Source organism: Paroedura picta, chromosome 3, assembly GCF_049243985.1.
Source record: "Paroedura picta isolate Pp20150507F chromosome 3, Ppicta_v3.0, whole genome shotgun sequence".
Classification (NCBI taxonomy): Eukaryota; Metazoa; Chordata; class Lepidosauria; order Squamata; family Gekkonidae; genus Paroedura; species Paroedura picta.
This window is the reverse complement of record NC_135371.1, coordinates 7,535,867-7,562,058: the sequence shown is the minus strand read 5'-3', so window position 1 is coordinate 7,562,058 and position 26,192 is coordinate 7,535,867. Positions and strand designations below refer to the sequence as shown.

Below are 26,192 nucleotides of genomic sequence, written 5' to 3'. Positions count from 1 at the left end.
TTGGGCAGAAACGTGACAATCCCCTTTTGAAAAACTTGGTGTCCTCCAAAGGAATAGATAGAACAGAAATTGTTATTTGGGCACTGACTACTTTCCCAAGGAGCAGCAGTTTGCATTTCATCCTCAGGGGTGATCCTTGTTTCATGTTTGAGCTTTCATTTATCCCACAATATTCCTTGGGCCAGGCATTCCGATGGCGGCTGTAGCCTGACCTTCAAGGTTTTGCAGCTCATCTTAGCACAGGGGTACGGCACCATTTCTATATACAGAAAATCCTGAGATTAGCCTGAGGCAGCTCCAGTTAAAGGATTTCGGGTTATAGATTCTGGGGAAAGGTTCAACCTGAGATCCTGGAAACCTACTGGTAGTCAGAGTAGACAGGAAAAGACAAAATGAGCCAATATTTTGGCCCCATAGGAGGTGGTTTGGGATGTCCATTAATAGCTTAATAGTCAAGGGGATCCCTAACGTTGTTGAACCTGTGTTTTTTAAACATTGGAACAGGTAGTGGTTGCCACAACAAAATGGCTGCCATGGATAGGAGCAGTCACAAAATGGCTGCCACAGAAGCCATGCCAGTCACAGAAGCCAATCATAGATTTCTTGAAGGTTCAGCAAAAGGTCTGAACATTCCAAGCCAAACATTCCCCTGTGACACAAGCAGCATTTTCTCTGTGTGTCTTTCTTGTAGCCAAAAAGGTGATGGGCTCTTCTGAAGCACTTCCTGTTCATGTAAGCAAGGGCAAAGCCAGGGCTGGCTGTTTGCAAAAAAAAATTCCATGATGAAAAAAAACAAGGGGATGCTGGAAAACACATTGCTGGATGATGGCACCAGGTTGGGCACCAGGTTGGGTATCACTGACCTATTCCTTCTGGCCTAGCATCCTGTTTCTCACAGTAACCGAACAGATTTTTACAGGAAATCCATAAAAAGGGCATAACACTACAGCCTCGATTGAATGCTAGAAACATGCCAGTGGATGCAAAATTTCCAACCACTGACATTGTGCATAATGTTGTAAAGCTCAATCACATACTCCCTGCTTTGTCTAAACTAAACTAAAAACAACCTCGCAAGGAGTTAAGGCAGCATAGAACAGCTGATGGATTGTCCATGTATGCTGAGTTATCAGCTTCAGCTGTGGATGTAGGTATTAAGGTTTTGAAAGGTGGAATTCGGAAAGTATGTGAAGTCCCTTCTGGTTGACACTCTAGGCCAGGGGTGGCCAAACTGTGGCTCTCCAAATTCCCATGAACTACAATTCCCATGATCCCCGGCCAGCATGCACTGTCAGGGGCTCATGGGAATTGTAGTCCGTGAACATCTGGAGAGTCACAGTTTGGCCACCCCTGGCCTAGAGTGTCAACCGGAAGTGACTTCACATCCTTCCCAAATTCCATTTCCCCCATTTCCCTAATCCTTTCCATAGAGACACATGAAAATCCCTAGAGAGTCACAATGGGCGCCGTTTTCCCCCTCCTTGATGGTGAGAATTGGGGCTGAGGATGGGGTTTTCCTACCACGGACAGGCATCCTCGCTGAATCGGAAGATAAGGGGCAGGTCCGTAATCCACGCCCTCTGCTTCTTCCCCCCGTCCAAACTGGATTCCAACCATTCTCTCTTTTAGCTGCCACAGCAACATCGCCGGAGGTGACCACCGAGAGGGTTCCCGTTCAGCCCAGTTTGGAGCAACTGGCAGCATCCGACATCACCAGCGACTCCCTCCGTCTCTCCTGGGTTGTCCCCACGGGGAACTTTGATTCCTTCTTGGTCCAGTACAAAGATGCAGAAGGGAAATCTCAGTCGTTGCCCGCGGAGGGGCCTTCCCGCACACTCACCGTCCTAAACTTGGAGCCCTCCAGAAGATATAAGTTCTACCTTTACGGCATTTCTGGCAACAAGCGTCTTGGCCCTCTCTCCATGGATGCGGTCACAGGTCAGCAGTCACGGAATTGACCGATTGCAGCTGTTAACTCTTTCTGAGCGCTCTTTTTGTCCCCGTTCACAGCTCTTCTTCTCAGGGTGCCACCGCGGCATTTGATAATGTGATATGTCATTGTCTGTTTTTTCCCAATATCTTCCAGGCCTCTCTTTTGATCCCACCTTATCTCCCCTTTTGGTGGAGAGCTGTGTCTTCGCTTGGGATATGTCTGATTATTTGTCTTTATAATGCAAATAATCGTATGCTGGCCGCTGCCTCCACACCCCCTGTGTAGCACCCGGCGTACGCATGCTGGGGAGGGTGAGAAGATGTCTGGGCCAGCTGGACTGGCATGGACTGGCGGAGCAGCGGGGTTGGGGGGAAACAGAGCAGCGGATGGGACAGAAGTCTGCAGATTGAAGAGAATGGGAAGGATGCATGTAGTTAGGAACACCTAACAAGAGACTTATAGAGCCTCTTGTGGTGCAGAGTGGTAAGCAGCAGAAATGCTGTCTGAAGCTCTGCCCATGAGGCTGGGAGTTCAATCCCAGCAGCTGGCTCAGGGTTGACTCAGCCTTCCATCCTTCCGAGGACGGTAAAATGAGTACCCAGCTTGCTGGGGGGTAAAACGGTAATGACTGGGGAAGGCACTGGCAAACCACCCAGAAAACGCTGGAGGGCATCACCCCAAGGGTCAAACATGACTCCGTGCTTGCACAGGGGATACCTTTACCTTTAACAAGAGACTTATGCTGTTTGCAATGCTGAAGGGGGGGCAGTCTACTGCTTTCGCTGGGCAGGGAATAGAGGGAGGAGGGTGGGAGGGGCCGGGACATATTGTTTTTTCCCTTCCAAACCTTCTTTCCGCTGTTTGTGGGTGGGTGGGTGGGTGGGTTGCTGAGGGCTCATGCTTCTCCGGGTGGTGACTCCACTTTCTGGGATTCCCCAAAAAGCTTAAAATGGCAAATATCAGGAGCCAGCCACTAGCAGTTGGTGACATCATCTGGAGGGAGCAGGATATGCCGCCTACCTTCGGCAGCTGGCATGCTACATTTCCTACATGCGGAAATGCCCTTAATGATTGCAATCCTGTCCCCTCTACATTTCCTACATGCGGAAATGCCCTTAATGATTGCAATCCTGTCCCCTCGCAACCTCCTCTTCTCCAGGCTGAACATGTCTAGGTCCTTCAGCCTTCCTTCGTAGAGCTTGATCCCCAAGCCCTGGATCATCATTGTCGCTCTCCTTTGTACCCTCTCAATTTTGTCCACATCCTTTTTGATGTGGTTCTCCAGATGTCCACGGACTGCAATACACAAGCAGGGGCTCATGGTAATTGTAGTCCACGGACATCTGGAGAGCTGCAGTTTGGCCACTCCGGCATAGTCCTTTCTTGCCCTGGTGGTGCTTTTCTAATCATGGCTAAACTATTAGAGGAGCACAACCCCTGCGGATGCAATACCCTTCACCCCCCCTTTCTCTTTCTCACAGCCCCTCGGCCGGCACCCCCAGAAGAAGCTCTGACTCCGCAGCCCGGCCTGGGAGAGCTCTCGGCCTTTGACGTTACCGCTGATTCACTCCGCCTCTCCTGGGGTGTCTCCACCGGGAGCTTTGACTCCTTCTTGATTCTGTACAAAGATGTGGAAGGGAGACCGCAGTCTTTTCCTGTGGACGGAGGTTCCCGCGAGGCCGTCCTCACCAACCTCACCCCGTCCCACAGATACAAATTCAGTCTTTACGGTGTCTCCGGTCACAAGAGAGTCGGTCCCGTTTCCATTGATGTCGTCACAGGTTAGCTGCGGTCCACATTAGCAATTACTTTTTTCCCTTCTGAAAATTCTTCTCTCCCTTTCTGGCTGGGCTCGCGCAAGTCTCGGGGGGGAAAGAGAATACACGTTGTCTAAACAATTACAACGCTGAGTACATCCATCACCACATTCTTGTGAAAGGTATCTCATCCTTTCCGGAGCAGAGGTTGGGTGGGGGGGGGAGAGTTTTGCATTAGAGGCCAGCTGTGTGCAGCGTTGATTGGCTGACTCAGCGGCCTATCAGGAAGCCTCCTCCCTGGAGCGGTTTGGCAGCATTCTAAAATAAATTAATTAAATTGCCCCCGAGGTCTTGTGGACAGCTGCGATTTGAAGTAGACACTACTGAGCTAGGTGGACCAGTAATCTGACTCAGTAAGAACCAAAGAGCATAAAAGAAGAGCCCTGCTGGATCATCCCTGTGGTCCAGGTCTGTGTCTCACATGGTAGAACTAGTTCCTTTGGAGGGCCCATAACAGGGCATAGAGGCCAAGGCCTTCCCCTGATAAGAACCTCAGAAGAGCCCTGTTGGATCAGGCCTGTGGATCAGACCATCTTGTTACACACGGGAGAACCATTTCCTCAGTTAGTTATGAAACTAACTATATATCAGTTTAATAGTCATTCCTGGGGAATCCTGAGCTGACTTACTTTGTTTATTCTATTGCAGATCCTGCTGGATTTGAATCAATTTGAACTCGGGTCTTCCTCTATGCCCCCCCTCCCCATTGAAACAGAAAGTATTCTGCACTTGATTGGGGAAATTCAGAACAGGGGGCGGAGGAGCCAAGCACAGCAGGAGCCTCTTTCTTTTCTTGAAGGGGGGGGGGGAGAGGATTGGAGACAGCAGAGGAGGGGAAATAAATCCCAGAGTCAAATCTCTGCCAAGAGAAGTTAGGCTTCTGGAGCTTCTGATGAGAGAAGTTAGGGCTTCCCCTTTAAGGGAAGCTTGGAACCTGGGAACAAGGAAGCCTTTGAAATGACACCCTGGCCAATCAGGGTTATTCTACAGCGTTGGAGGCTCAGCAGCAACTTAGTTCGGGACAAGCAGACAACCGCACACTTTCTCATGCCGATATTTCAAATATTGAGGGTTATATCCACTCCAGGATATTGCGGGGGAAATGTAGAGTTACTCCAGATCAATCATGCTTGTTACAGAGGGAAAATTTAAATCGCCCAAAATCAAAATAGAAATCGCATTCAGTGTAGATGGAAGGGACTGAATCGACCTGGGATCGGAATAAAAGCTCCGTGCAGATTCAGCCCTGATAACTGGCTTTCGAAGTGGGTGTCCTGATCCGTAGCTCATGTCCCACCCTGCACCAGCTTGCATTCTCCGTGCTTTCTCCTCTGTCTCTCTTCTGCGGAAAGTGGCTTTCTCTCATTCTTTCCCTGGTTGTATCTGTTCCAGCTCCACAGATGCCGAAACCTACGCCACCCCTCCGACTAGGGGAGCTGCTGGCAGACAACATCACTCCCAGCTCCCTTGACCTGTCCTGGAAAGTTGAGGAGGGAAACTTTGATTCTTTTATCATCCAGTACCGAGATGCTGAGGACCAACCCCAAGTGCTCCCCATCGACGGTGTCCTAAGGTCTTTTCACGTCCACGACTTGGCTCCTTCTCACAGATACAAATTCAACCTCTACGGCATTTCAGGTCGGAAGCGCCTGGGCCCTGTCTCCGTTGAAGCCGTCACAGGTCAGCCACGGCCGCTCTAGCTGAAGGCGGGGGGACCTCTCTATTGTATTATCTTTCCTGTCTAGGGTTCGGGAGCCAGATAACCAGCTTCCACCACATGGGCATCTCTCCTTTCTTCAGCTTGGTCTTTCCTTCACCGTTTTGCTTTTTCAGAGCTCTAGTGTGGAAAATGTTTACAGTTTGCATCAGGATTCTTCCTTCCCCAGGGTATCCCTGTTCACTAAGAAAAGCCGGGATGTTTCAGGGCTTGCTGGTTACTTTAGAACTTCCATCAAGTTTTCCACGCAAAGAATCCAGAGGGACCTTGGGCCAGTCACAGTTCCCTCAGAGCTCTCTCAGCCTCACCTACTTCACAGAGTGTCTGTTGTGGAGAGAGGAAAGGGAAGGCGATTGGAAGCTGCTTTGAGTCTCCTTTGGGTATTGTAAAGCAGCGTACAAAAAGCCAACGCTTCTTCTTATTCTGCTGTCGGCAGTCCATTGTATTCCAGTGTCTTCTGTGTTATTTTAGTGATTTTTTAAAATACTGTTGCAACTTCAGCTTTTTTAGTGGATGGTGGAGACAAGATTTCTCAGGGAACCTGTCCCCTTAGAAGTACTGTTTAACTTTCTCCTTCTAACTTAATTATTGCCTGTTTCTCACAGCCACAATATTCATTTCACAATATTCATACACCAATGCTACATTATCAGATCTCATCCCCATAGGTGCTAAAGGGGTTTAAGTGCTTATTATAGATCCATAGAGTTGGAAGGGACCAGATAGGCCATCTAGTCCCACCCCCTGCTCAACGCAGGATCAGTCTGAAGCATCCAGGATACGGATCGGTCCAACTGCTGCTTAAAGACCACCAGGGGGGGGAAGCTCCCCACCTCCTTAGGCAGCCAATTCTACTGCTGAACGACTCTGACTGTGAAATCCCCCCTCCCCATAGCTGTCTGATGCTTCACTCTGCATCCAGTCAAAAGTCACGCCTCATTTTTAAAAATGTTGGACTACTAATGAGCAGTATCATTAGTGGGACACAAAGTGATAACCAATATTTAATTATGACTCCCCTTGTGGAAATGAGAACTCACGAGCCATTGATTCATGAATACCAGTAGGAAAGAAGAAGAGGTTTTTATACCCTGCTTATCTCTGAGCAGTTTCTCAGTGGAACAGGCTTCCTCGGGAGGTGGTGGGTTCTCCATCTTTGGAGATTTTTAAACAGAGGCTGGAGAGCCATCTGACGGAGAAGTTGATTCTGTGAAGGCTCAAGGGGGTGGCAGGTGACAGTGGATGAGCGATAGGGTTGTGAGTGTCCTGCCTAGTGCAGGGGGTTGGACTAGATGACCCAGGAGGTCCCTTTCAACTCTATGATTCTAGGATTCTATTCTTTGATTCTAACCCTTAAGGAGTCTCAGAGTGGCTTACAATTCCCTTCCCTTCCTCTCCACACAACAGAGAGGGGTGGGGCTGAGAGAGTTCTGGTGCTGCTGTGGTGGAACGCTCTCCCTGGGGAGATCAGGGCCCTGCAGGACCTTCAGCCATCCAGAGGGCCTGAAAGATGGAGCTGTTCTCATGGAATGTTAACGTTGAGGAACGTTAGCCTCCCTGCCGAAGAATCCCCCTCTTATAAAGCACTGACCTGTCATCATAACCTAATCACCTTCAGCGAAATTTTAAGTGGCATTTTTTAAGTGATTGATTTATATATATTTTTAAATTATGTAATGACATTATTTGTATAATATGTAGCAACCTGCCCTGAGCCAACCGGGAAGGGCAGATTGTAAAGATGATGGTGATGATGATTATGATAAAGACTGTGACTAGCCCAAGGTCACCCAGCAGGCTTCATCTGGAGGTGGAAGATGGGGGAATCAAACCCGGCTCTCTGAATTAAAGTCTTCCCCTCTTAACCGCTGTGCCACACCACAAAGAACCATTTAAGACAGCAGGAAGAGGTTTATGGGGATGGAAAAAAAAGCATAGGAAGTGGGGGGGAGAAAATTTCAAGGAAATGCAGGATTCGTATTAAATGAGACTTGCGTCTGAGTCGTTTGCAGCCCTTATGGTTAGGAGCGGAGGCTTGGCAGTGGGAAATCCCCCCTGAAACCTCGGAGGTGGGCTACTTTGCCAGCCAAATGCAGGGGGAGCTTCTTCCCCAAACCCTAAAGCTACAGAAATGGTAAATGTATATATTAAAAATAATTTTACATTGTTTGCAAAGCTTTTTTTTTTTGGAGCCTGGAAAACCCTAGCTGTTTTTGACCGATGTTGAACTCTTTTTTTTTTTTTTTTTGCTAACACCTCAAATTTGGAGCAGAAGGAGCCGTTTAATGAACTCTGCTCCGTGACCAGCCAGGTACTGCAGAAGGATGACCAAAAGCGAACCCTTCCAACATTTCTCCTTCATTTCTCATTCCTCTGCCTTCTTGTTCACTGCCGCCATCCAATAACGTCCTAATTTCTTTCCTATTTGTCCCTGGTCTGTTTTCCAGCCCCCGCACCAACAGCCGCCCCAGCCCAGCCCAGCCTAGGGGAGCTGTCCGTCTCTGACATCACCAGCGACTCTGCCCGCCTCTCCTGGACCGTCCCCACGGGAAGCTTCGACTCCTTCACGATCCAGTACAAGGACGCTGACGGGAGAGCCCAGGTCCTGCCCGTGGATGGTGGAATCCACGAGGTGTCAATCTCCAGTCTGGTTCCCTCCCGCAGATACAAGTTCAACCTCTACGGTCTCTCTGGCCGCAAACGTGTCGGTCCCATTTCCGCTGAAGTCGTTACAGGTCAGCAAGGGGCAGTGTAAAAACCTCTGATAGCCTTGAGATCTTTTCAAAAATGTCAATAGCTCATGATTTGCATGCACAAGGGCCGATCTGTAATTTCATACCAACTTGGCCATCAACCAAGGCAATGTGGGACGAATCAAATGTTCGCATGTTACCGAATCAGGACTCAGAGCTTCGTAATGGGTCTGGTAGTGAGATGCAGTTGTCAACACCGGATTGTAAAAGAATGGCTCACATTTTCCCTTACAAGAACAGATGTACATCGTGGACATCAAAATGGAAGATAAAGGAACACCTGAGTTTTATTCCAGTCAGTGTCAATTTTACACATTTATCGCCCAGCTCTAGGTTACAGCAAAGAGTCGTCTTAAACTTTCTTCTCTTCTAAAATTCCAAAGTTAATAATAGTGAGTTGTGATGTGCTAGCTAAATTCAAAGCTTTTCCGACTGGATTGTTTAAATGTAGCCTCTATGGTAAAATAACATAAATCTTTCGTTTGTTTGTTTAATTTCTACACCACCTTCCCAGTGAGCCAGCTCAGGCAGAGTACAGTAACATGCATGAACATACATAAATAAGCAATCAGGCTAAGATTTAAAATCTAAAATTGAATTAAAACAAATTAAAAACATTCAATTTAAAATCTGGGGATCGTCAGCACATTTGTAGAACCTCTCCCCTTTCCTCCCAGGCCAAGCTATGATCTGGACATCTTGTGGTAGACAGGAGAGGTTCTACAAATGTCTCCGTCAGAGGTCTTTCACGTCACCTCCTGCCTGGTCCTCTAACAGGAGATGCCGGGGATTGAATCTCGGACTTTCTGCATGCCAACCACTGAGCCACAGTCCCTCTCAGAGAGGCAGGCACAAGTGCTGCTTCCTCATCTCAAGGATTTAGGAGTGAGCTAAGATGAGATGAAGGACTGGGTTATTGGACTGTACCAGCCTGTGTTTTTGGGAAGCTCTTGATTCTGGGCTCTGGCTGTAGGGTTGTTATGCTGGGCTGTAGGGTTGTTATGCTGGGCCTGGCTGGTGAGTGGCCAAATTACCATCTGGGCCAGACGTTTCTGCACACCACTTTGATTTCCACGGGGGATGAAAATGTTGGAATATATAAGATCTGCACTGTGCATGATAGAGCAGGATGTAAAGAGTGTCCTGCAGGGGGCATCAGAGGAGGTATGTATTTAGCATATTTGGCTCAAGAGCTTCCTGATATTTTTCAGATTCCTCTAGTATCCTGATTAGCTCAGTGGGAGACTTCCTGTTCCTTTCAGCATGCTTCCTCCCTGCTTGCCTCCTGAACAGTAGAATGACTGCAGAGAGCCGTTCGGCAGCTCGACAGTTAGGGCTCTCTTCTCTCTTCATTCTATACACGGCTGTTTCTCTTCATGATGAAAGCGATTTTATTTGTCAAGCAGCCTGGTGCTGTGCCACTTTGCATATTCAGACTCGGCCAACAGATAGACGGGTTCTGGACGCAATCACGCAATAGTTCTCTTATGCACTTAGTCTGGTGCTACTCTCATGATGCAAAAAGGGGACGGGATTCTAGTGTCCTTGGTCGTTTCTTGCTCATCCCTGAGCCAGAGAGGAAGGGAGGAGACACTCTGCCAAATTAAACAATGTAGGCAAAATTAATCCAAATAAATAATTGACGTAGATTGCCGAGCTCTTCTTGGCGCTTGGCATTATTTATTTATTTTATTTATCATACTTGTATACCTCCCTCCCCGGAGGCTCAGGACGGTTTACATCATAACAAAGAACAATACATAAAACAGTCTGTAATTACTGGACAGATGTTGTATGGAGGTTGTTTTCGTTAGGACTTGGGGTTTGGATCAGCAGCAACTGTTCAGTTGAAGGTTCTAGATTTGAATACTGGCATCTCCAGTTGAAGGTTCCAGATTTGAACACTGGCATCTCCAGTTGATGGTTCCATGTTCAAACACTGGCATCTCCAGTTGAAGGTTCCAGATTTGAACACTGGCATCTCCAGTTGAAGGTTCCAAGTTCAAACACTGGCATCTCCAGTTGAAGGTTCCAGATTTGAACACTGGCATCTCCAGTTGATGGTTCCATGTTCAAACACTGGCATCTCCAGTTGAAGGTTCCAGATTTGAACACTGGCATCTCCAGTTGAAGGTTCCAAGTTCAAACACTGGCATCTCCAGTTGAAGGTTCCAGATTTGAACACTGGCATCTCCAGTTGAAGGTTCCAAGTTCAAACACTGGCATCTCCAGTTGAAGGTTCCAGATTTGAACACTGGCATCTCCAGTTGAAGGTTCCAAGTTCAAACACTGGCATCTCCAGTTGAAGGTTCCAGATTTGAGCCCTGGCATCTCCAGTTGATGGTTCCAAGCTCAAACCTTGGAATCTCCAGTTGAAGGTTCCAGATTTGAACCCCGGTGTCTCCAGTTGACGGTTCCAAGCTCAAACCTTGGCATCTCCAGTTGTTCCAGATTTGTACCCCAGCGTCTCCAGTCCACAGTTCTGAGTTCAAATCCTGGCATCTCCACTTGAACATCCCAAGTTCGAACCCCATCATCTCGAGTTAAGAATCTGTCAATAGGTGATGCGAAGGACCTCCGACTGAGACCCCCAATACTGACCTTGATCGACCCATGGGCCGATTAAGTATAATCCAGCTCAATATGTGTTCATGCGAAATGCTTCTTAGGGCCAGCAAGATCGTGGATACTTTAGGCTGACCCTGCACTGAGTAGGGAGTTGGACTTGATGGCCTGTATGGCCCCTTCCAACTCTAGGATCCTCCAAAGTTACTGGAGAGATCTTCAGGATGGGTTGATGGCAGTCCGTGACCTTCTGCAACTCTCTCTCCTCCATTCTGCCTTTTCTCATTCTTGTGTGATTCTATCATCCACTAATAGCTGTATCTTTGGTTTGTTCCTTGTCTGCTTTTCAGCCCCTTTGCCTACAGAAGCTCCAGCCCAACCCAGCCTAGGGGAGCTGTCTGTCTCTGATGTCACCAGCGAGTCTATTCATCTCTCTTGGACCGTCCCCACGGGAACCTTCGACTCCTTTACAATCCAGTACAGAGATGCAGAGGGACAAGCCCAGGCATTGCCCGTGGATGGAGGATCTCGTGAGGTCACCGTTCCCAACCTGGCTCCTTCCCGCAGATACAAGTTCAACCTGTACGGACTCTCCGGCCGCAAGCGTGTGGGCCCTCTTTCTGCTGATGCCGTCACAGGTGAGTGAGGGGAAGCTGTGACATATCACGGCCCTTAAACATTAGAAGAAAAATGCATATGAGCACAGCTCACTGACAGTGTTCAGTCAGAACAACCCCTCCTTTCTGCTTAGTTTGACATACTGGGCATGACGTTGCAAATGTCAACTGTACAAACAATAAGAACATAAGAAGAGTCCTTCTGGATCAGGCCAGCATCCTATCTCACCCAGGGGCCAACCACTCCATCTGGACTGCCAACAACAGGGCACAGAGACTTCCCCCTCAAGCTTAGTCCTAATGGAAGAGTTCTCCAATGAAGGACTTCTCCTCTGCTATCTAATCCCCTTACAGGAACATAACAAGAGCCCTGCTGAGTCAGACCAGTTTTAGTCCAGCAACGTGTCTCACAGTGTGAGCAACCGGTTTCTCTGGAGGGCCAGGAAAAGGGCACCGAGGCCTTGCTCTGAGGTTGCCTCCAGAGGTCCATCCAGTCCACCATCCCCTCACACAGTGGTCAACCAGTGTCTCTGTAAGGCCAACAGTATCTCTGTAGGTTCTGGGATTCAGCCTTCCTGGCTCTGGGATTCAGAGACTGAATCTCTCTGAAGAATCTGCCTTATACTGAACCAAACTCTTGGTCTAACAAGCTCAGTTTTGTGCTCTCAGGCTGGCAGCAGCTCTTCAGGGTCTCAAGCAGAGGTCTTTCATAAGAACATAAGAGAAGCCATGTTGGGTCAGGCCAATGGCCCATCCAGTCCAACACTCTGTGTCACACGGTGACCAAAAGCCTCAAGAGGTCGCCCAGCAGGGCCTGGACTCCAGAAGCCCTCCTGCTGTGGCCCCCCCCCAAGCAATAAAGTCCTCCCACGAATCCAGAGTCGGCAAGCCCATTGATTTGTTCCTTGTCTGTTTTTCAGCCCCTTTACCAACAGCACCCCCAGCCCAGCCCAGCCTCGGGGAGCTGTCCGTCTCTGATGTCACCAGCGATTCTCTCCGCCTCTCCTGGACCGTCCCCACAGGCACCTTCGACTCCTTCACAATCCAGTACAAGGACGCTGACGGGAGACCCCAGGCCTTGCCAGTGGAGGGGGTCTTCCGTGAAGCCACGGTCCCCAACTTGGCTGCTTCCCGCAGATACAAATTCAACCTTTACGGAGTCTCCGGCCGTAAACGTCTCGGCCCTATTTCCACTGACGCAGTTACAGGTCAGCAAGGGGTGGCTCCGTAAATCTTTGGTTGGCCTTACGATGTGACTTTCCACACGCACACATGTATTCGGGGACTGTGTAGTCCATATCCCTGCAGATTTTAAGCATCAAAAGTTGAACTTGTCAGGGCTGCCGCTGAGGTCAGCACTGAACGCTGTGTTTATCTTGGAAACGGCTTCCCCTTCGTCAAGTTCTCCCCCTTGCCTCATTGCATTCAGGCATGCTTAAGCCGTGTCATCATGTTTCTTCATTGCGTCCACCCCCACAATCACATTTTTGGCCGCCACTGAGAAGGGCAGGGGAGCCACCATTGTCTCCCCCCCCCCCGCCTCCTTCCTCAGCCGTTGCGGCAATGAAGTCTTTTTACAATTTCTGGCTTTTCTCTCCTCCCCTTTGCGTTATTCATTTCTTAAACTCCTGTATTAAAAGGATTCCAAGCACTACACCAGAAACTGTTGTTGTTAGGTGCGAAGTCGTGTCCGACCCATCGCAACCCCATGGACAATGATCTTCCAGGCCTTCCTGTCCTCTACCATTCCCCAGAGTCCATTTAAATTTGCACCGACTGCTTCAGTGACTCCATCCAGCCATCTCATTCTCTGTCGTCCCCTTCTTCTTTTGCCCTCAATCGCTCCCAGCACCTTCTCATGAGGTGGCCAAAGTATTTGAGTTTCATCTTCAGGATCTGGCCTTCTAAAGAGCAGTCAGGGCTGATCTCCTCTAGGACTGACCGGTTTGTTCGCCTTGCAGTCCAAGGGACTCGCAAGAGTCTTCTCCAGCACCAGAGTTCAAAAGCCTCAATTCTTTGACGCTCGACCTTCCTTATGGTCCAGCTTTCACAGCCATACATTGCCTCTGGCCTTCCTGATTACGGCTTGCAAGTGGAAATGCCTAAAGGTAAAGGTAAAGGTATCCCCTGTGCAAGCACCGAGTCATGTCTGACCCTTGGGGTGACGCCCTCTAGCGTTTTCATGGCAGACTCAATACGGGGTGGTTTGCCAGTGCCTTCCCCAGTCATTACCGTTTACCCCCCAGCAAGCTGGGTACTTTTACCGACCTCGGAAGGATGGAAGGCTGAGTCAACCTTGAGCCTGCTGCTGGGATCGAACTCCCAACCTCATGGACAGACAGCTTCAGACAGCATATCGCTGCCTTACCACTCTGCGCCACAAGAGGCTCATTCCATTAGGGAATGCCTAATGAGGGGAAAAAGAGATTAGAGGTTGGGTGTCTGTTACAAGCCATCTAATTCTGCACACAGTAGATAATGCACTTTCAATGCACTTTAGAAGTAGATTTTCCTGTTCCGCACAGGAAAATCCAGCTGCCAAAGCATATTGAAAATGCGTTATCCAGTGTGTGCAGAATGTGCCCAGCAGGTCTCTGGAGAAGCAGCATATCCATTTGCCTAAATCAATCAATCCACCCGTCTCTGGCAATCCGAAATAGGGGCTTTGGTTTTCTGTACCATTCCTTTCCCATCAGCCAGAATGGAGGCACAGAAGGACGCTTTGTCAGCTAGAAAAATCTATGCAAATTTATGTCCATAATTTGAGCCATTCACAGATGTGTTTGTGGCACTGAGCAAAAAAAAAAAACCTGCCTGTTTATGACAATTTTGCATGGGGGATTTTTTAAAATGAAAGACTGGATTTTGGGGGGAAACAACTGTGGGCATCTTAGGGTCCCGTAGCCCCTGGGGAGTTCTTAAGGATGGCTTGGAGGCCATATGGGACCACTTCCACTTTCCTCCATTTTCTTCCTTTTTCTCTCATCTTCTTTCATCCCTCTATCTAATCCTTTCTGTGTTCAGTTCAGTTAGTTTTATTATGGTCATAGACCAGCATGTGTCTCTGATCTGTTCCTTGTCTGTTTTCCAGCCCCTGCACCAACAGCCGCCCCAGCCCAGCCCAGCCTAGGGGAGCTGTCCGTCTCTGATGTCACCAGTGACTCTGCCCTCCTCTCCTGGACCGTCCCCACGGGAAGCTTCGACTCCTTCACGATCCAGTACAAGGACGCTGACGGGCGGCCCCAGGCCTTGCCCGTGGAAGGGGTCTTTCGTGAGGTCACCGTCTCCAACCTGGCTCCTTCCCGCAGATACAAGTTCAACCTCTACGGGCTGTCGGGACGCAAACGGCTCGGCCCCATTTCTGCTGACACCGTCACAGGTCAGCAAGGGGAGGCTCTGAGGAACTTTTCTATCAGGGCCTTCTTGAGGAACTCAAGTTTTAGAATTAATGAGTCAATATTCCTCGTAGTTTTAAGACTCAGATCATTAAGTTTGTTTTCTGCTAGCCACCATGAGACAGTGCGGTGTAGGGGTTGAAGCGTCCAACTAGGATCTGTGGAAAGCCAGGGTCGAATCCTTATTCTGCCATAGAAGCATGAAGGGTGACCTTTCACATGTTCTCAGCCTAGCCTACCTCACAGGGTTGTTGTGAGGACAAAATGGAGGAGAAAGGGTAGAATGTAACCAATAAATTAAATAAATAATAAAAGGTCAGAATTAGACCTTCAGGTCCAATTTACCTAGAGAAAACCAGGATTAAAATATTTATTTGTTTATTTACTCATTCATTCATTTATTCATTCATTCATTCAATTTATTAAATTGGCTACCCTAAGGCTCAGGGTGGTTCACACAGAACTAAACAGAACAATACATCAAACACAATGATTAAAATGAATGAAAGGTAATAGTAACAGTAACAATAAACAGAGAAATAACATTCTAACGTATTGAACAATCTCATAGGCCCATAGTTGGTCATATCTGTCTCATAGGTTCAAGGGAGGGAGGTTCACGGGCCCAGTAGATGTTGTTCAGTTCTGGTCGACCTCAACCAAATTCCTGGTGGAGGAGATCCCTTTTGCAGGCCGTGCGGAACTGTTTTCATCACTCTTCTCATGTTACTGCTGCTCTTTCATTCTGCCTTTTCTCCTTCTTTTTGTGGTTCTTCCATCCAGTAATGTCTCTCTCTCTTTGGTTTGGTTTGTTCCTTGTTGGTTCTTCAGCCCCGTTGCCAACAGCACCTCCAGCTCAGCCCAGCCTAGAGGAGTTCAAAGTCTCCGATGTGACCAGCGACTCTGCCCGTCTCTCCTGGACTGTCCCTACAGGAAGTTTTGACTCCTTCTTGATCCAGTACAAGGATGCAGCCAGCCAGCCCCAGGCGTTTCCCATTGATGGAGGATCCCGCGAGGTCACCGTCCCCAACCTGACCCCTTCCCACAGATACAAGTTCAACCTCTATGGAGTCTCTGGCCACAAGCGAGTTGGCCCCATTTCTGCTGATGCCATGACAGGTGAGCAAAGGAAGGTTCTTAGGTCTTTTTGAAGGCCTTGACAAGTGACCCTCATAAAAAAGTGAGCAAAGGGAGGTGCTTAGGTCTTTTTGAAGGCCTTAATGACCCTCATCAAAAGGTGAGCAAAGAGAGGTTCTTAGCTCTTTTTGAAGGCCTTAATAAGTGATCCTCATAAAAAGGTGAGCAAAGTGAGGTTATCAGGTCTTTTTAAAGGCCTTAACAAGTGACCTTTATAAAAAGATCACTCTTTATAACTAATAGGCTAACATTTCTCAGAAGTCTTAAGACTTAGTTAAATCTGATCCACTTGGCACAAAAGGTAGAACTAGGCATTTGATTATTGTTCATCAAGGAAAAGGTGGAATAACCCGATTACCACAGAGGAAAGGGAGAGGAAAGGGAAGGCGACTCTAAGCCGCTTTGAGACTCCTTCGGGTAGAGAAAAGTGGCATATAAGAACCAACTCTTCTTCTTCTTCTTTTTCTTCTTCTTCACAGTGAGTCATCACTTCATCAATGTCAGTATAATTAATTTCTTCCTTATCTCTTTTTCAGGCCCCCCACCAACAACACCGCCTCCCCAGCCCAGTCTGGGAGAGCTCTCGGTCACTGAGGTCACCACCAATTCTGCCCGTCTCTCCTGGACTGTCCCCACGGGAACCTTTGACTCTTTTCTGGTCCAGTACAAGGACGCAGATGGCAAAACCCAAGCCATGCCCATAGAGGGAGGTTCCCGTGAGACCACTGTCCCAAACTTGCTGCCTTCCCGCAGATACAAGTTCAACCTCTACGGCGTCTCCGGACAGAAACGTCTCGGTCCTGTTTCTGCAGATGCCGTCACAGGTCAGCAATGGGGTGGGGGAGATTTCTGACTCCACAATAGTGGCAAGGGCCAAATGCATTTCTAAGAGAGCCAGTTTGGTGTAGTGGTTAGGAGTGCGGACTTCTAATCTGGCATGCCAGGTTCGATTCTGCACTCCCCCCACGTGCAGCCAGCTGGGTGGCCTTGGGCTCACCACGGCACTGATAAAACTGTTCTGACCGGGCAGTGATATCAGGGCTCTCTCAGCCTCACCCACCTCACAGGGTGTCTGTTGTGGGGAGAGGAATGGGAAGGCGACTGTAAGCCACTTTGAGCATCCTTCAGGTAGGGGAAAGCGGCATATAAGAACCAACTCTTCTTCTTCTTCTTCTAAGAATGGGATCTTGGTTCCCTTGGCTGAACGGTCTCTGCTTGCCTCTGTTCTAGCCTCACCTCCGCAAGAACCTCCAGTTCCCCCCAGGCTAGGGCAGCTGTCCGCTTCGGAGATCACCAGCAACTCTCTACGCCTCTCGTGGTCTGTCCTCACGGGGGGCTTTGACTCCTTCGTCCTCCAGTACAAGGACGCAGAGGGCAAACCTCAGGCCCTGCCAGCAGGGGGAGCTGCCCGGGATGTCACCGTGCCGAACCTCACGCCTTCCCGCAGATACAAGTTCAACCTATACGGGCTGGTCGGACGCAAGAGGCTCGGCCCCATTTCCACTGATGCCGTCACAGGTCAGTTTCATGTTTTGGTTGGGACTCCAGGAAGCCCTGGTTGGGAATCCCTTCTGTAACTCCTGCCCACCATTTTGGGTTTTTAAAAATAAATAAATTTCATGGTGCTCCAAATGGCAATAACAATCAGGTCCCCATGTATTTACGGTTAATGGAATCTCTCTGAGGCCCAGCCCCTCTGTCAAATTCACCAGCTGGGTTTCGCCAGTATCAAGTTAAGCCCCAACACTTTCATCAGAGGCCACTGTTACCAATCAGAGAATTATTAAAGTTATTGCTTCCTTCCCCTACCTCCACCCCCGCCCCACAGCATCTGGTAATAGCCCTGGACTTCCCTGACAAACAGGTGGCCTGGCCCAAAAACTGGTTTGTCCTTTGTGCAAGAAAGCATGACGTTCGGCAGGATGGCCCCATGTGGAATGGGATTGAATGGGTTATGTGAACCCTAAAAGGGGTCTAAGATTCCAGCTGCTCTAGGCGGCACTCTTGAGCCCTAATAAAGCTTTAGGGTTTCTGTCATACAGAATGAAGCTGATGTTGATGCAATTTAATTTTCTATCCTTCCTTCCTCATTTAACTTGCGTTGTTGTTAGACAACGGTTACTGAAGGCCATAATGTTGATGAACCTTGCAAGAACACATGTTGCACATGAGAGCCAGTTTGGTGTCGTGGTTAGGAGTGCGGACTTCTAATCTGGCATGCCAGGTTCGATTCTGCGGTCCTCCACATGCAGACAGCTGGGTGATCTTGGGTTCGCCACGGCACTAATAAAACTGTTCTGACCGAGCAGTGATATCAGCGCTCTCTCAGCCTCACCCACCCCACAGGGTGTCTGTTGTGGGGAGAGGAATGGGAAGGCGACTGTAAGCCGCTTTGAGCCTCCTTCGGGTAGGGAAAAGCGGCATATAAGAACCAACTCTTCTTCTTCTTCTTCTTCTTCTTCTTCTTCTTCTTCTCCTCCCCTCTAGTTCTGCACCGTTTCTCTTCCCACCCAGCGCATGCCTCCAGATTGCTCATCCCCGTTGTTTCAACAACAACAATAAAAAAAAAATCCATTTCAATTTTGCTTCTCCTTTGAGGGAATCCTATCTATTCATCTTTATTTTTTGGTACTGTTTTCATTCTCCCGTTACATCTTTTCTCTTTCAAGGTACATTACTATTGTTGTATTTCACTTGACACCAAACCGAGTTTTATGTTCGATGTGAACCGCCCTGAGCCTCGGAGGAGGGCGGTATACAAACTGAGTTTGAATTCCGCATCCTGAAATTCAAGTCTGATTTGCTAGTCTCTAAACAGCTTCCTTCTTTGCAGGCGCATGTCTGACTTTCTCTTCCCCCCGTTTCCTTCTTAGCCGCACTGGAGAGGGAAGACGTGGTAAAGCCCAGTCTGGGAGAACTCTCGGTCTCAGACGTCACCAGTGATTCGTCTCATCTTACCTGGACCGTCCCCACTGGGAGCTTTGACTCTTTCCAGATCCAGTACAAGGATGCCAATGGCAAACCCCAGGCGTTACCCGTGGAGGGCGGTTCCCGCGAGGTCACCATCACAAATCTGTCTCCTTCCCGCAGATACAAATTCAACCTTTATGGAGTCTTGGGCCGCAAGCGTCTCGGCCCCATTTCTGCTGAAGCCACTACAGGTCAGCGGAAGCCAGTGAGGGATTCTCTCCAATAGCATCCTTTTCTCTTCCAGCACACCTCGATCCCTAACCTTTTTAGAGAAGAAGAGAGAAAGGAAGGGGTTGGACAAAGGAAGAAAAGAAAGAAAGGAGGGAGGGAGGGAGACTATGGAAAGAAAGGAACGAGAGACAAAGAGTAGGAAAAGAGGAAGGGAGGGAATGGATGGGAAGGAAACCTATCATTTTTTCCAGTTTATACCATTTTCTTTTTGCCCAGCCTGTTTGTTTTTAAGAAACCACCTGCCTCTTTATGAAGCTCCTGTTTCAAGCTTGCAGAAAAACTTGGTTCCTGCTTTGCATGGGTGCGTTTTTTTCTTTCAGTGCCCCAAGTGTTATATTTTAGAATCAGCTGACATTTGGAGCAGCACCACTGCCTGTCCCTTCAGTCTGGGATATGTTTGCCTTTTGGTGCCTTCTTCCCCTCTCCTTACAGCAAAAGCAAACTCTGTGGACCGTTGCTCACGGATGCAAGATCTCTTTCCCTTTTATTTCCTCCCCTTTTCATTCTAGCTGCAATAAATCAGGAGGAAGACGAGAAGGAGGAGGAGGAGGAGGTAGAGGAGGAGGAAGAGAGACCTCAGCCTAGTTTGGGAGAACTGTCAGTCTCGGAGGCCACCAGCGATTCCGTCCACCTTTCCTGGAGCGTCCCAACCGGAAATTTCGACTCCTTCTTGGTTCAGTACAGAGATGCAGAGAACAACCTGCAGGACCTGCCAGTGGAGGGAGATTCTCTCAAGGCCACAGTCCCTAACCTGACTCCTCACCACAGATACCGATTTGAGCTCTATGGCATTTTTGGTCAGGAACGGCTTGGCCCCAGAACGGTTGACGCCTCCACAGGTCAGCAGTGCTTCTGCGTCTGATGTGTTGAGAGGGCCGCACATGGGATGAGGTGGGAGAAGCTTGCTGAAGGGCTCGTTCTGCACTCCACATAATGCGAATCACACTGGATGTATACGTCAGCCATCTAAAGAAAGGAAGGGGCAGAGGTCCATTGAGGCCAGAGGCTAAAATAACCCAAATCCATCTATAATCCATTCAATATATAATCATCATCATCACCATCACCATAACCACCATCATCTTATTATTATCATTATTATTATTGTTACCAAGCCCTATGAAGATAGGTTGAGGGACTTGGGAATGTTCAGCCTGGAGAAAAGGAGGTTGAGAGGGGACATGATAGCCCTCTTTAAGTATTTGAAAGGTTGTCATTTGGAGGAGGGCAGGATGCTGTTTCTGTTGGCTGCAGAGGAGAGGACACGCAGTAATGGGTTTAAACTTCAAGTACAACGATATAGGCTAGATATCAGGAAAAATATTTTCACAGTCAGAGTAGTTCAGCAGTGGAATAGGCTGCCTAAGGAGGTGGTGAGCTCCCCCTCACTGGCAGTCTTCAAGCAAAGGTTGGATACGCACTTTTCTTGGATGCTTTAGGATGCTTAGGGCTGATCCTGCGTTGAGCAGGGGGTTGGACTAGATGGCCTGTATGGCCCCTTCCAACTCTATGATTCTATGATTCTATGATTCTATTTTATTATTATTATTTTATTTTATTTTTATGTTTTTACTTACTTACTTTCTTATTTATTTAAAATTCAGTTTGTATATCACCCCTCTCCACCAACGGGCTAGGGGTAGTTCACAACAATAGGATAAAGCAACTAAACAATTAAAAATACTACAATTAACAGTTAATGATCTGCAACAAAGCCCCCCCCCCCCTCCCCCAGCCATTTTTCACCTGGCCTGCCGGGTCAGTAGCATGTGCCAGCAGAGGAAGGAGAGGAGAGAAACAGAGGGAAGAGGAAGGAGGCCCCTGTGGTGTCCAAGCAACCTAGCCTCAACCGGAGGCTAGGCCTGGCGGAAGAGAGCCATCTTGCAGGCCCTGCGGAACTGTGGTAGCTCCGTCAGGGCCCTGATTTCAGACGGCAACTCATTCCACGAGGCTGGGGCCAGGTATTACTGACAGATTGGCACTTGAAGAACAAAGTGTTCTCCAGGGACATATTGGGAGAAACGGTCCCTTTGATCTAAAGGAAGGGGACACAAGTTCATAAAGGCCACCGTCTAAACTTAACCATTTAAACCACTGTTCCTCCTGGACATGAGTTGGCTTTAAAAGAGGATGAGGACAATTCATGGAGGAGAGGCCCACCATTGGCTGTGAGCCACCGTAACTAACGGAACATCCATGCTCAAGAGCAGAACCCCTCAGAATACGGGTGGTGGTGGTGGGAGGAGCACTGGAGGACGTCTTTGGTCTCCATGCCCCTGATGGCAGGGGCACCTGTTGAGCCAAAGTCCTGTTTAGCAAAGGATCCTAGAACAGACAGACCATTGCTGGGATCAGGCAAGGCTGCCTTTCCCTTTCCCTTCCTCCCCACCCTATGTCCCATAGCCAGGAAACCCATTGATCACGGACTCAGCGGTCAGCCAGCCCGTCAACTTCTCTTGCCATTGGTCTTTTCCGACAGCTCCCTTGGCATCAAAGCAAGAGATGGGGGACAGGACGGCCACGCCTCAGCCTCAGCCACAGCCACAGCCTCAGCCTCAGCCACAGCCTGAGCTGGGAGATCTCTCTGTGTCCGACATCACCAGTAACTCCATCCGCCTGTCTTGGAACATCCCGTTTGCGCTCTTTGACTCCTTCTTGGTGCAGTACAAGGATGCTGAGGACAAGCCCCAGTCGCTGCCGGTGGGCAAGGAGCAGAGTTCTGTTGTGATATACTACCTGGTGCCTTTCTACAGATACACGTTCAACCTGTACGGCATCTCTGGGCACAGGCGCTTCGGCCCCATCTCAGCCACCGTCAGCACAGGTCAGCGGATGACCCCGATTTGGGGGGCTCAGAAGAACGAGTGGGGCAGTTCTTTCTATAATCTGAACTTCTCTCCTAGGTCGCAGGCCGCGGTTCTCTCCTGTTCTGTCTTTCTTACCCCCTTGACCAATCTTTTCTTTAGGGCCAGGTCTGTGCAAGGATGGATCCAGACAGCATTGCTTTGCAGGGATTGGACTGATCTTTGCATCCTCCAGGGGTCCTTAGATTCATCCAGGGCTGAATCTGCACGGAGCTTTTTTCCTCCCGCTTTTGATCCTGCTGAATTCAGATCGATTTGCACCCAAGTCTTTGTGCTCCCCCCCCCCAACTTGAAACACAAACCCATTTACACGGGGCTGTGAGTGGGCGAACGAGCGGGGGGGGGAGCTGAGACGAGTAAAGACGAGGACCCCTGATTTCATCCTCCAGAATTAAGAGAACTGCCTTCCATGCTGTCCCATGCTCTCAGCCTCTCCTACCTCACAGGGGCTAAATCTGCAAGCAGGTGGGCAGGTGAACGAGCGGGGGGGGGGAGCTGAGACAAGTGGAGCTGAGACAGTAGTACCCTCTCACAGAATGAGGCAAATCTCTGCTGCAAGAAGTGTGGATTCTGGAGCACAGTCACCTTGAACTTAAAAAAAAATAAATCTTGCAACCAGGAACTAGGAATTCTTTGAAATGGCACCCAGAAAATCAGGGACAGAGTGCCTTGTTGGAGCCACGAGGCAGCAACAATTTATTTTGGGGAAAGCAGACAGCTGCACGCTTACTCATGCTGATTCTTCAAATATTGGTGGTTAAAACCACTCCAGGATATTGCAGGATAAAGGTAGGGTCACTCCGGATCAGTCATGCTTGTTACAGAAGCAAAATTTAAATTGCCCAAAATCAAAATGGAAATCTCATTCAGTGTAGATGGCAGGGATTGAATCGACCTGGGATTGGAATAAAAGCTCTGTGCAGATTCAGCCCAGGGCAGTGTGTCATTTGTGGGGATTTGCCGAATGTTCGCCCCAAGCGTTTTTACAGCAAGCCCTGAACTGTCTCTTGTTTTGTTTGAAAAGGATAATGCAGTTTTGACTGTGTGACGCCAGCTAATTGGGCTGGATCAAAGTTTTAAGGGTCCCTCTTAGCATATGTGATGCTGTGCCAACCTGTTTGATATGATATCAAGGGGGGAAAAGGGAAAAGGCAATTTAACCATTTGACCAGAGAAAATAGAAAACCCATGTATTTTTAGCGTAATTTGAATCCTTATAGCAATTTAGGAATACTTTAAAAAAAGACTTATTGAACTCTCAGAAACCTGAGTGTTTTGAAAGCAGTTGTGGTTTCAGAGTTAGTGAAATCCATGCATTGTGGCCACATTAATCCCTCTTGATTGAGATCTCAGCTTTCCCTTTGGCAAAATTTACGAGCGGATACTTCATTCGGGGTACCATCCTGAGAAGTTGCCAAGTCTGCCAGCTGTTTCTGGTCAATCCTGGGATGAATCCTAGAGAGAGCAGCTGGTGCAGATGTACTCATGCACGAGCAAAGTGTCAGAGGTCCGCCCTAATCTCGTGTTTCTTTGGCCAAAACAGGCTGATTTAAAGATATTTGGCTTACGGTTTCACCATTTGCTCACTTCAAAGGTTTCTGTCCTGTCTTCCCACCCTCTAGGCAGCTTGCAACATCTGGACAGCAACATCTGGGCAGCAACCACCGGGGAATAGGGCCAGGGGTACACCTGCCACATACTTCTTCCATAGACAGCTGGCCTGATGATCTTCAGAAGTCGCACAAGAGGAGGGGGAGGTCGAATTGGCTTCCCCCCTCCGTGATGAGTTGTCCTGGCTGCATCAGTGATGCTTACTGCACAAAGAGCCCCTCCTCTTCAAGAGCCAGCATGGTGTAGTGCAGGGGTAGTCAAACTGCGGCCCTCCAGATGTCCATGGACTACAATTCCCAGGAGCCCCTGCCAGCATTCGCTGGTGTAGTGGTTAAGTGCAGTGGCCTCTAATCTGGAGAACCGGGTTTGATTCCCCACTCTTCCCCATGTAGCCAGCTGGGTGACCTGGGGCTGGTCACAGTTCTCTTGGAGTTCTTGCAGAGCAGTTCTCTAAGAGCTCTCTCAGCCTCAGCTTTCTCACAGGGTGATTGTTGCAGGGAGAGGAAGGGGAAGTTATTTGTCAGACACTTTGGGGGTATAAAAACCAACTCTTCTTCTTCCTCGGAAGCTCTTGTTTTTTAGGATTGGATTAGATAACAGCCTGGTCCTGAGATGTAGCAAAACGAGGTGGGAATGACAGTGTTAACTTGGCCCCTTTAAGCTGGAGACCCCTGCTCCCATAGGTCCTTATTGCCCTGGTGGGTACCCAAACAGGTTGCACCACTGAATTGTTCATTTAAAAATATTACTCCTCCAGTGTCCTTGATCCTTAATAGCAGGGCTTCTCTCCCCTGAGCAGATGTTCAAAAAGGGTATCTGCCACCTGCAGTCCAAAAGCCATACAATCTGTTCCGTCCCTCTCAGAATCACCTCTGGGCTCCACCTCCTCCCACAATGCATAGGGCAGGCCAACAGCCTCCACACGTTTCCCAGGCTACGGGGCCTGGCCGGGTCTGTCCGTAAACAACTGGCTGCTCAACGTGCTATAACGCACATCATCTCCCGCGTTATAGCTCAGCATCCCCGGTGTCTCTCTCTGATCCGTTGGCATCTTCCAATCATCTGTTGATATCAATGCCGTTTTCCAAAATGAGTCACTTACTCAGCTTCTCTAATTTAACTCTCATTCCAACAGCAAGGTCTCAGGAGGAGGCAGAAGTTAACCAACAGGGGGGAACAGAAGAGGGCACCCCTGGAACGGAGCCCCGACTGGGCAACCTCTCTGTCTCTGAGGTCACCGATAGCACGGCCCGTCTCTCGTGGAGCGTCCCTTCAGGAAGTTTTGATTCCTTCGCAATCCAATACAAAGATGCCGAGGGACGACCCCAGGCTATTCCTGTGGCAGGGGGATCCCGCGAGGCCATTGTCCCCGGCTTGGTTCCCTCTCGTAAATACAGATTCAATCTCTATGGTATCTCCGGACGTCAACGACTGGGACCCATTTCAGTCAGCACTGTAACAGGTCAGCACGGACTGCTCCGAGAGGGAAACCATAATTCATCTCTGTTTCCTGGTCTGTCATTAACAACTTTTCCACTTTTTACAGTTTTCAGGTGAACCTCTAGTCTCTGAAACTGGCTTGAAGAATCGCTATTTGTGTTCTCTGTTTCCATCATGACCTACCGCTGTCCTTCTCCTGTAAGGCAGGGCTGTGTGTATAATACGGGTCTGTGGGAATGCAGAAAAAGAGCCTCACTTGGGAGGAACTGCGTTCTTCTTCCTCAAATTTCCAGCTTTCGTCTAAACGTATCCAAGTTTCTAGTCCTTAGGATTCCAAAAATACATTTGAATTGCAGTAACTGGGGCTTCATATACCTTAATGCTATGTTTGACGTTGTGGCGGAAGTGAGTGCCTTTTTATTGAAGAACTCTCTTGCGTTCAACAAAATCCTGAAGTGGAGCTCCAAGAGAGCAGTGGACTCTGGCTCGGAATCAACAAACGTCAGTTTTTGTTTTCAGAAGGGAAGGCAGCTATGACCGATGAACTTTATCGCTGGAGGAAGTGCTCCTATGAGGTTCTGGGATGAACATTTTGAAATAATATATGGCAGACCTAACTATACTTGGGGCTAAGATTCAGTCAGGATCTCCCCTGGAATATTCATAGTAAGAGACATTCTTAAGCATAGGAAGAGTGCTTTGCAGTCAGCTGGGTCATGGCTCAGTGGTAGAACTTCTGCTTGCCATACAGAAGGTCCCAGGTTCAATCCCTGCAATCTCCAGTTGAAAGTACCAGGTGACATTAAGGACTTTCCACCTGAAACCTTGGAGAGCTGCTGCCAGCCTGAATGACAGGCCTGCGCACACAGGCCCAAAAATTCAGACCATTTCTGATTCGGCCTGAGGTGAATCCAAATCACACAAATGACCCTTCTCTTTTTCAGATTTGGCCGAATTGATTCAGCCAAATCTGAAAAGTATCTTTTTTCATCTGTGCACATGCTCCCCCCGCTTCCCAGGCAGCAGAGAGTGTCCACCAAACAGCTGATCGGTTGTGATCAGCTGTTTGGTGCGAAGGCTTGGGGAGGCATTTAAGGGGCGTGGCATGCCTATCATAATCAGCTGTTTGGTGCCCCGCACCC

The 26,192-nt window shown here is 48.8% G+C and overlaps 1 protein-coding gene across 5 annotated transcripts in view; it reads left to right on the top strand.

The window, feature by feature from the left end:
- The window catches only part of TNXB (tenascin XB), a 110,975-nt gene that overhangs the window by 53,824 nt on the left and 30,959 nt on the right, over nt 1-26,192 (top strand). For 4 of the 5 annotated variants that reach the window (XM_077330788.1, XM_077330787.1, XM_077330789.1 and 1 more), the window contains 14 exons: nt 1,630-1,938; nt 3,415-3,714; nt 5,143-5,430; nt 7,915-8,202; nt 11,136-11,423; nt 12,323-12,610; nt 14,494-14,781; nt 15,629-15,916; nt 16,471-16,758; nt 17,165-17,452; nt 18,808-19,095; nt 19,645-19,974; nt 21,615-21,959; nt 24,746-25,072. In XM_077330788.1, the coding sequence (XP_077186903.1) occupies nt 1,630-1,938; nt 3,415-3,714; nt 5,143-5,430; nt 7,915-8,202; nt 11,136-11,423; nt 12,323-12,610; nt 14,494-14,781; nt 15,629-15,916; nt 16,471-16,758; nt 17,165-17,452; nt 18,808-19,095; nt 19,645-19,974; nt 21,615-21,959; nt 24,746-25,072 (4,203 nt within the window). The remainder of the gene's footprint in view (nt 1-1,629; nt 1,939-3,414; nt 3,715-5,142; nt 5,431-7,914; nt 8,203-11,135; nt 11,424-12,322; nt 12,611-14,493; nt 14,782-15,628; nt 15,917-16,470; nt 16,759-17,164; nt 17,453-18,807; nt 19,096-19,644; nt 19,975-21,614; nt 21,960-24,745; nt 25,073-26,192) is intronic. The other variant, XM_077330791.1, reaches the window with a different exon arrangement.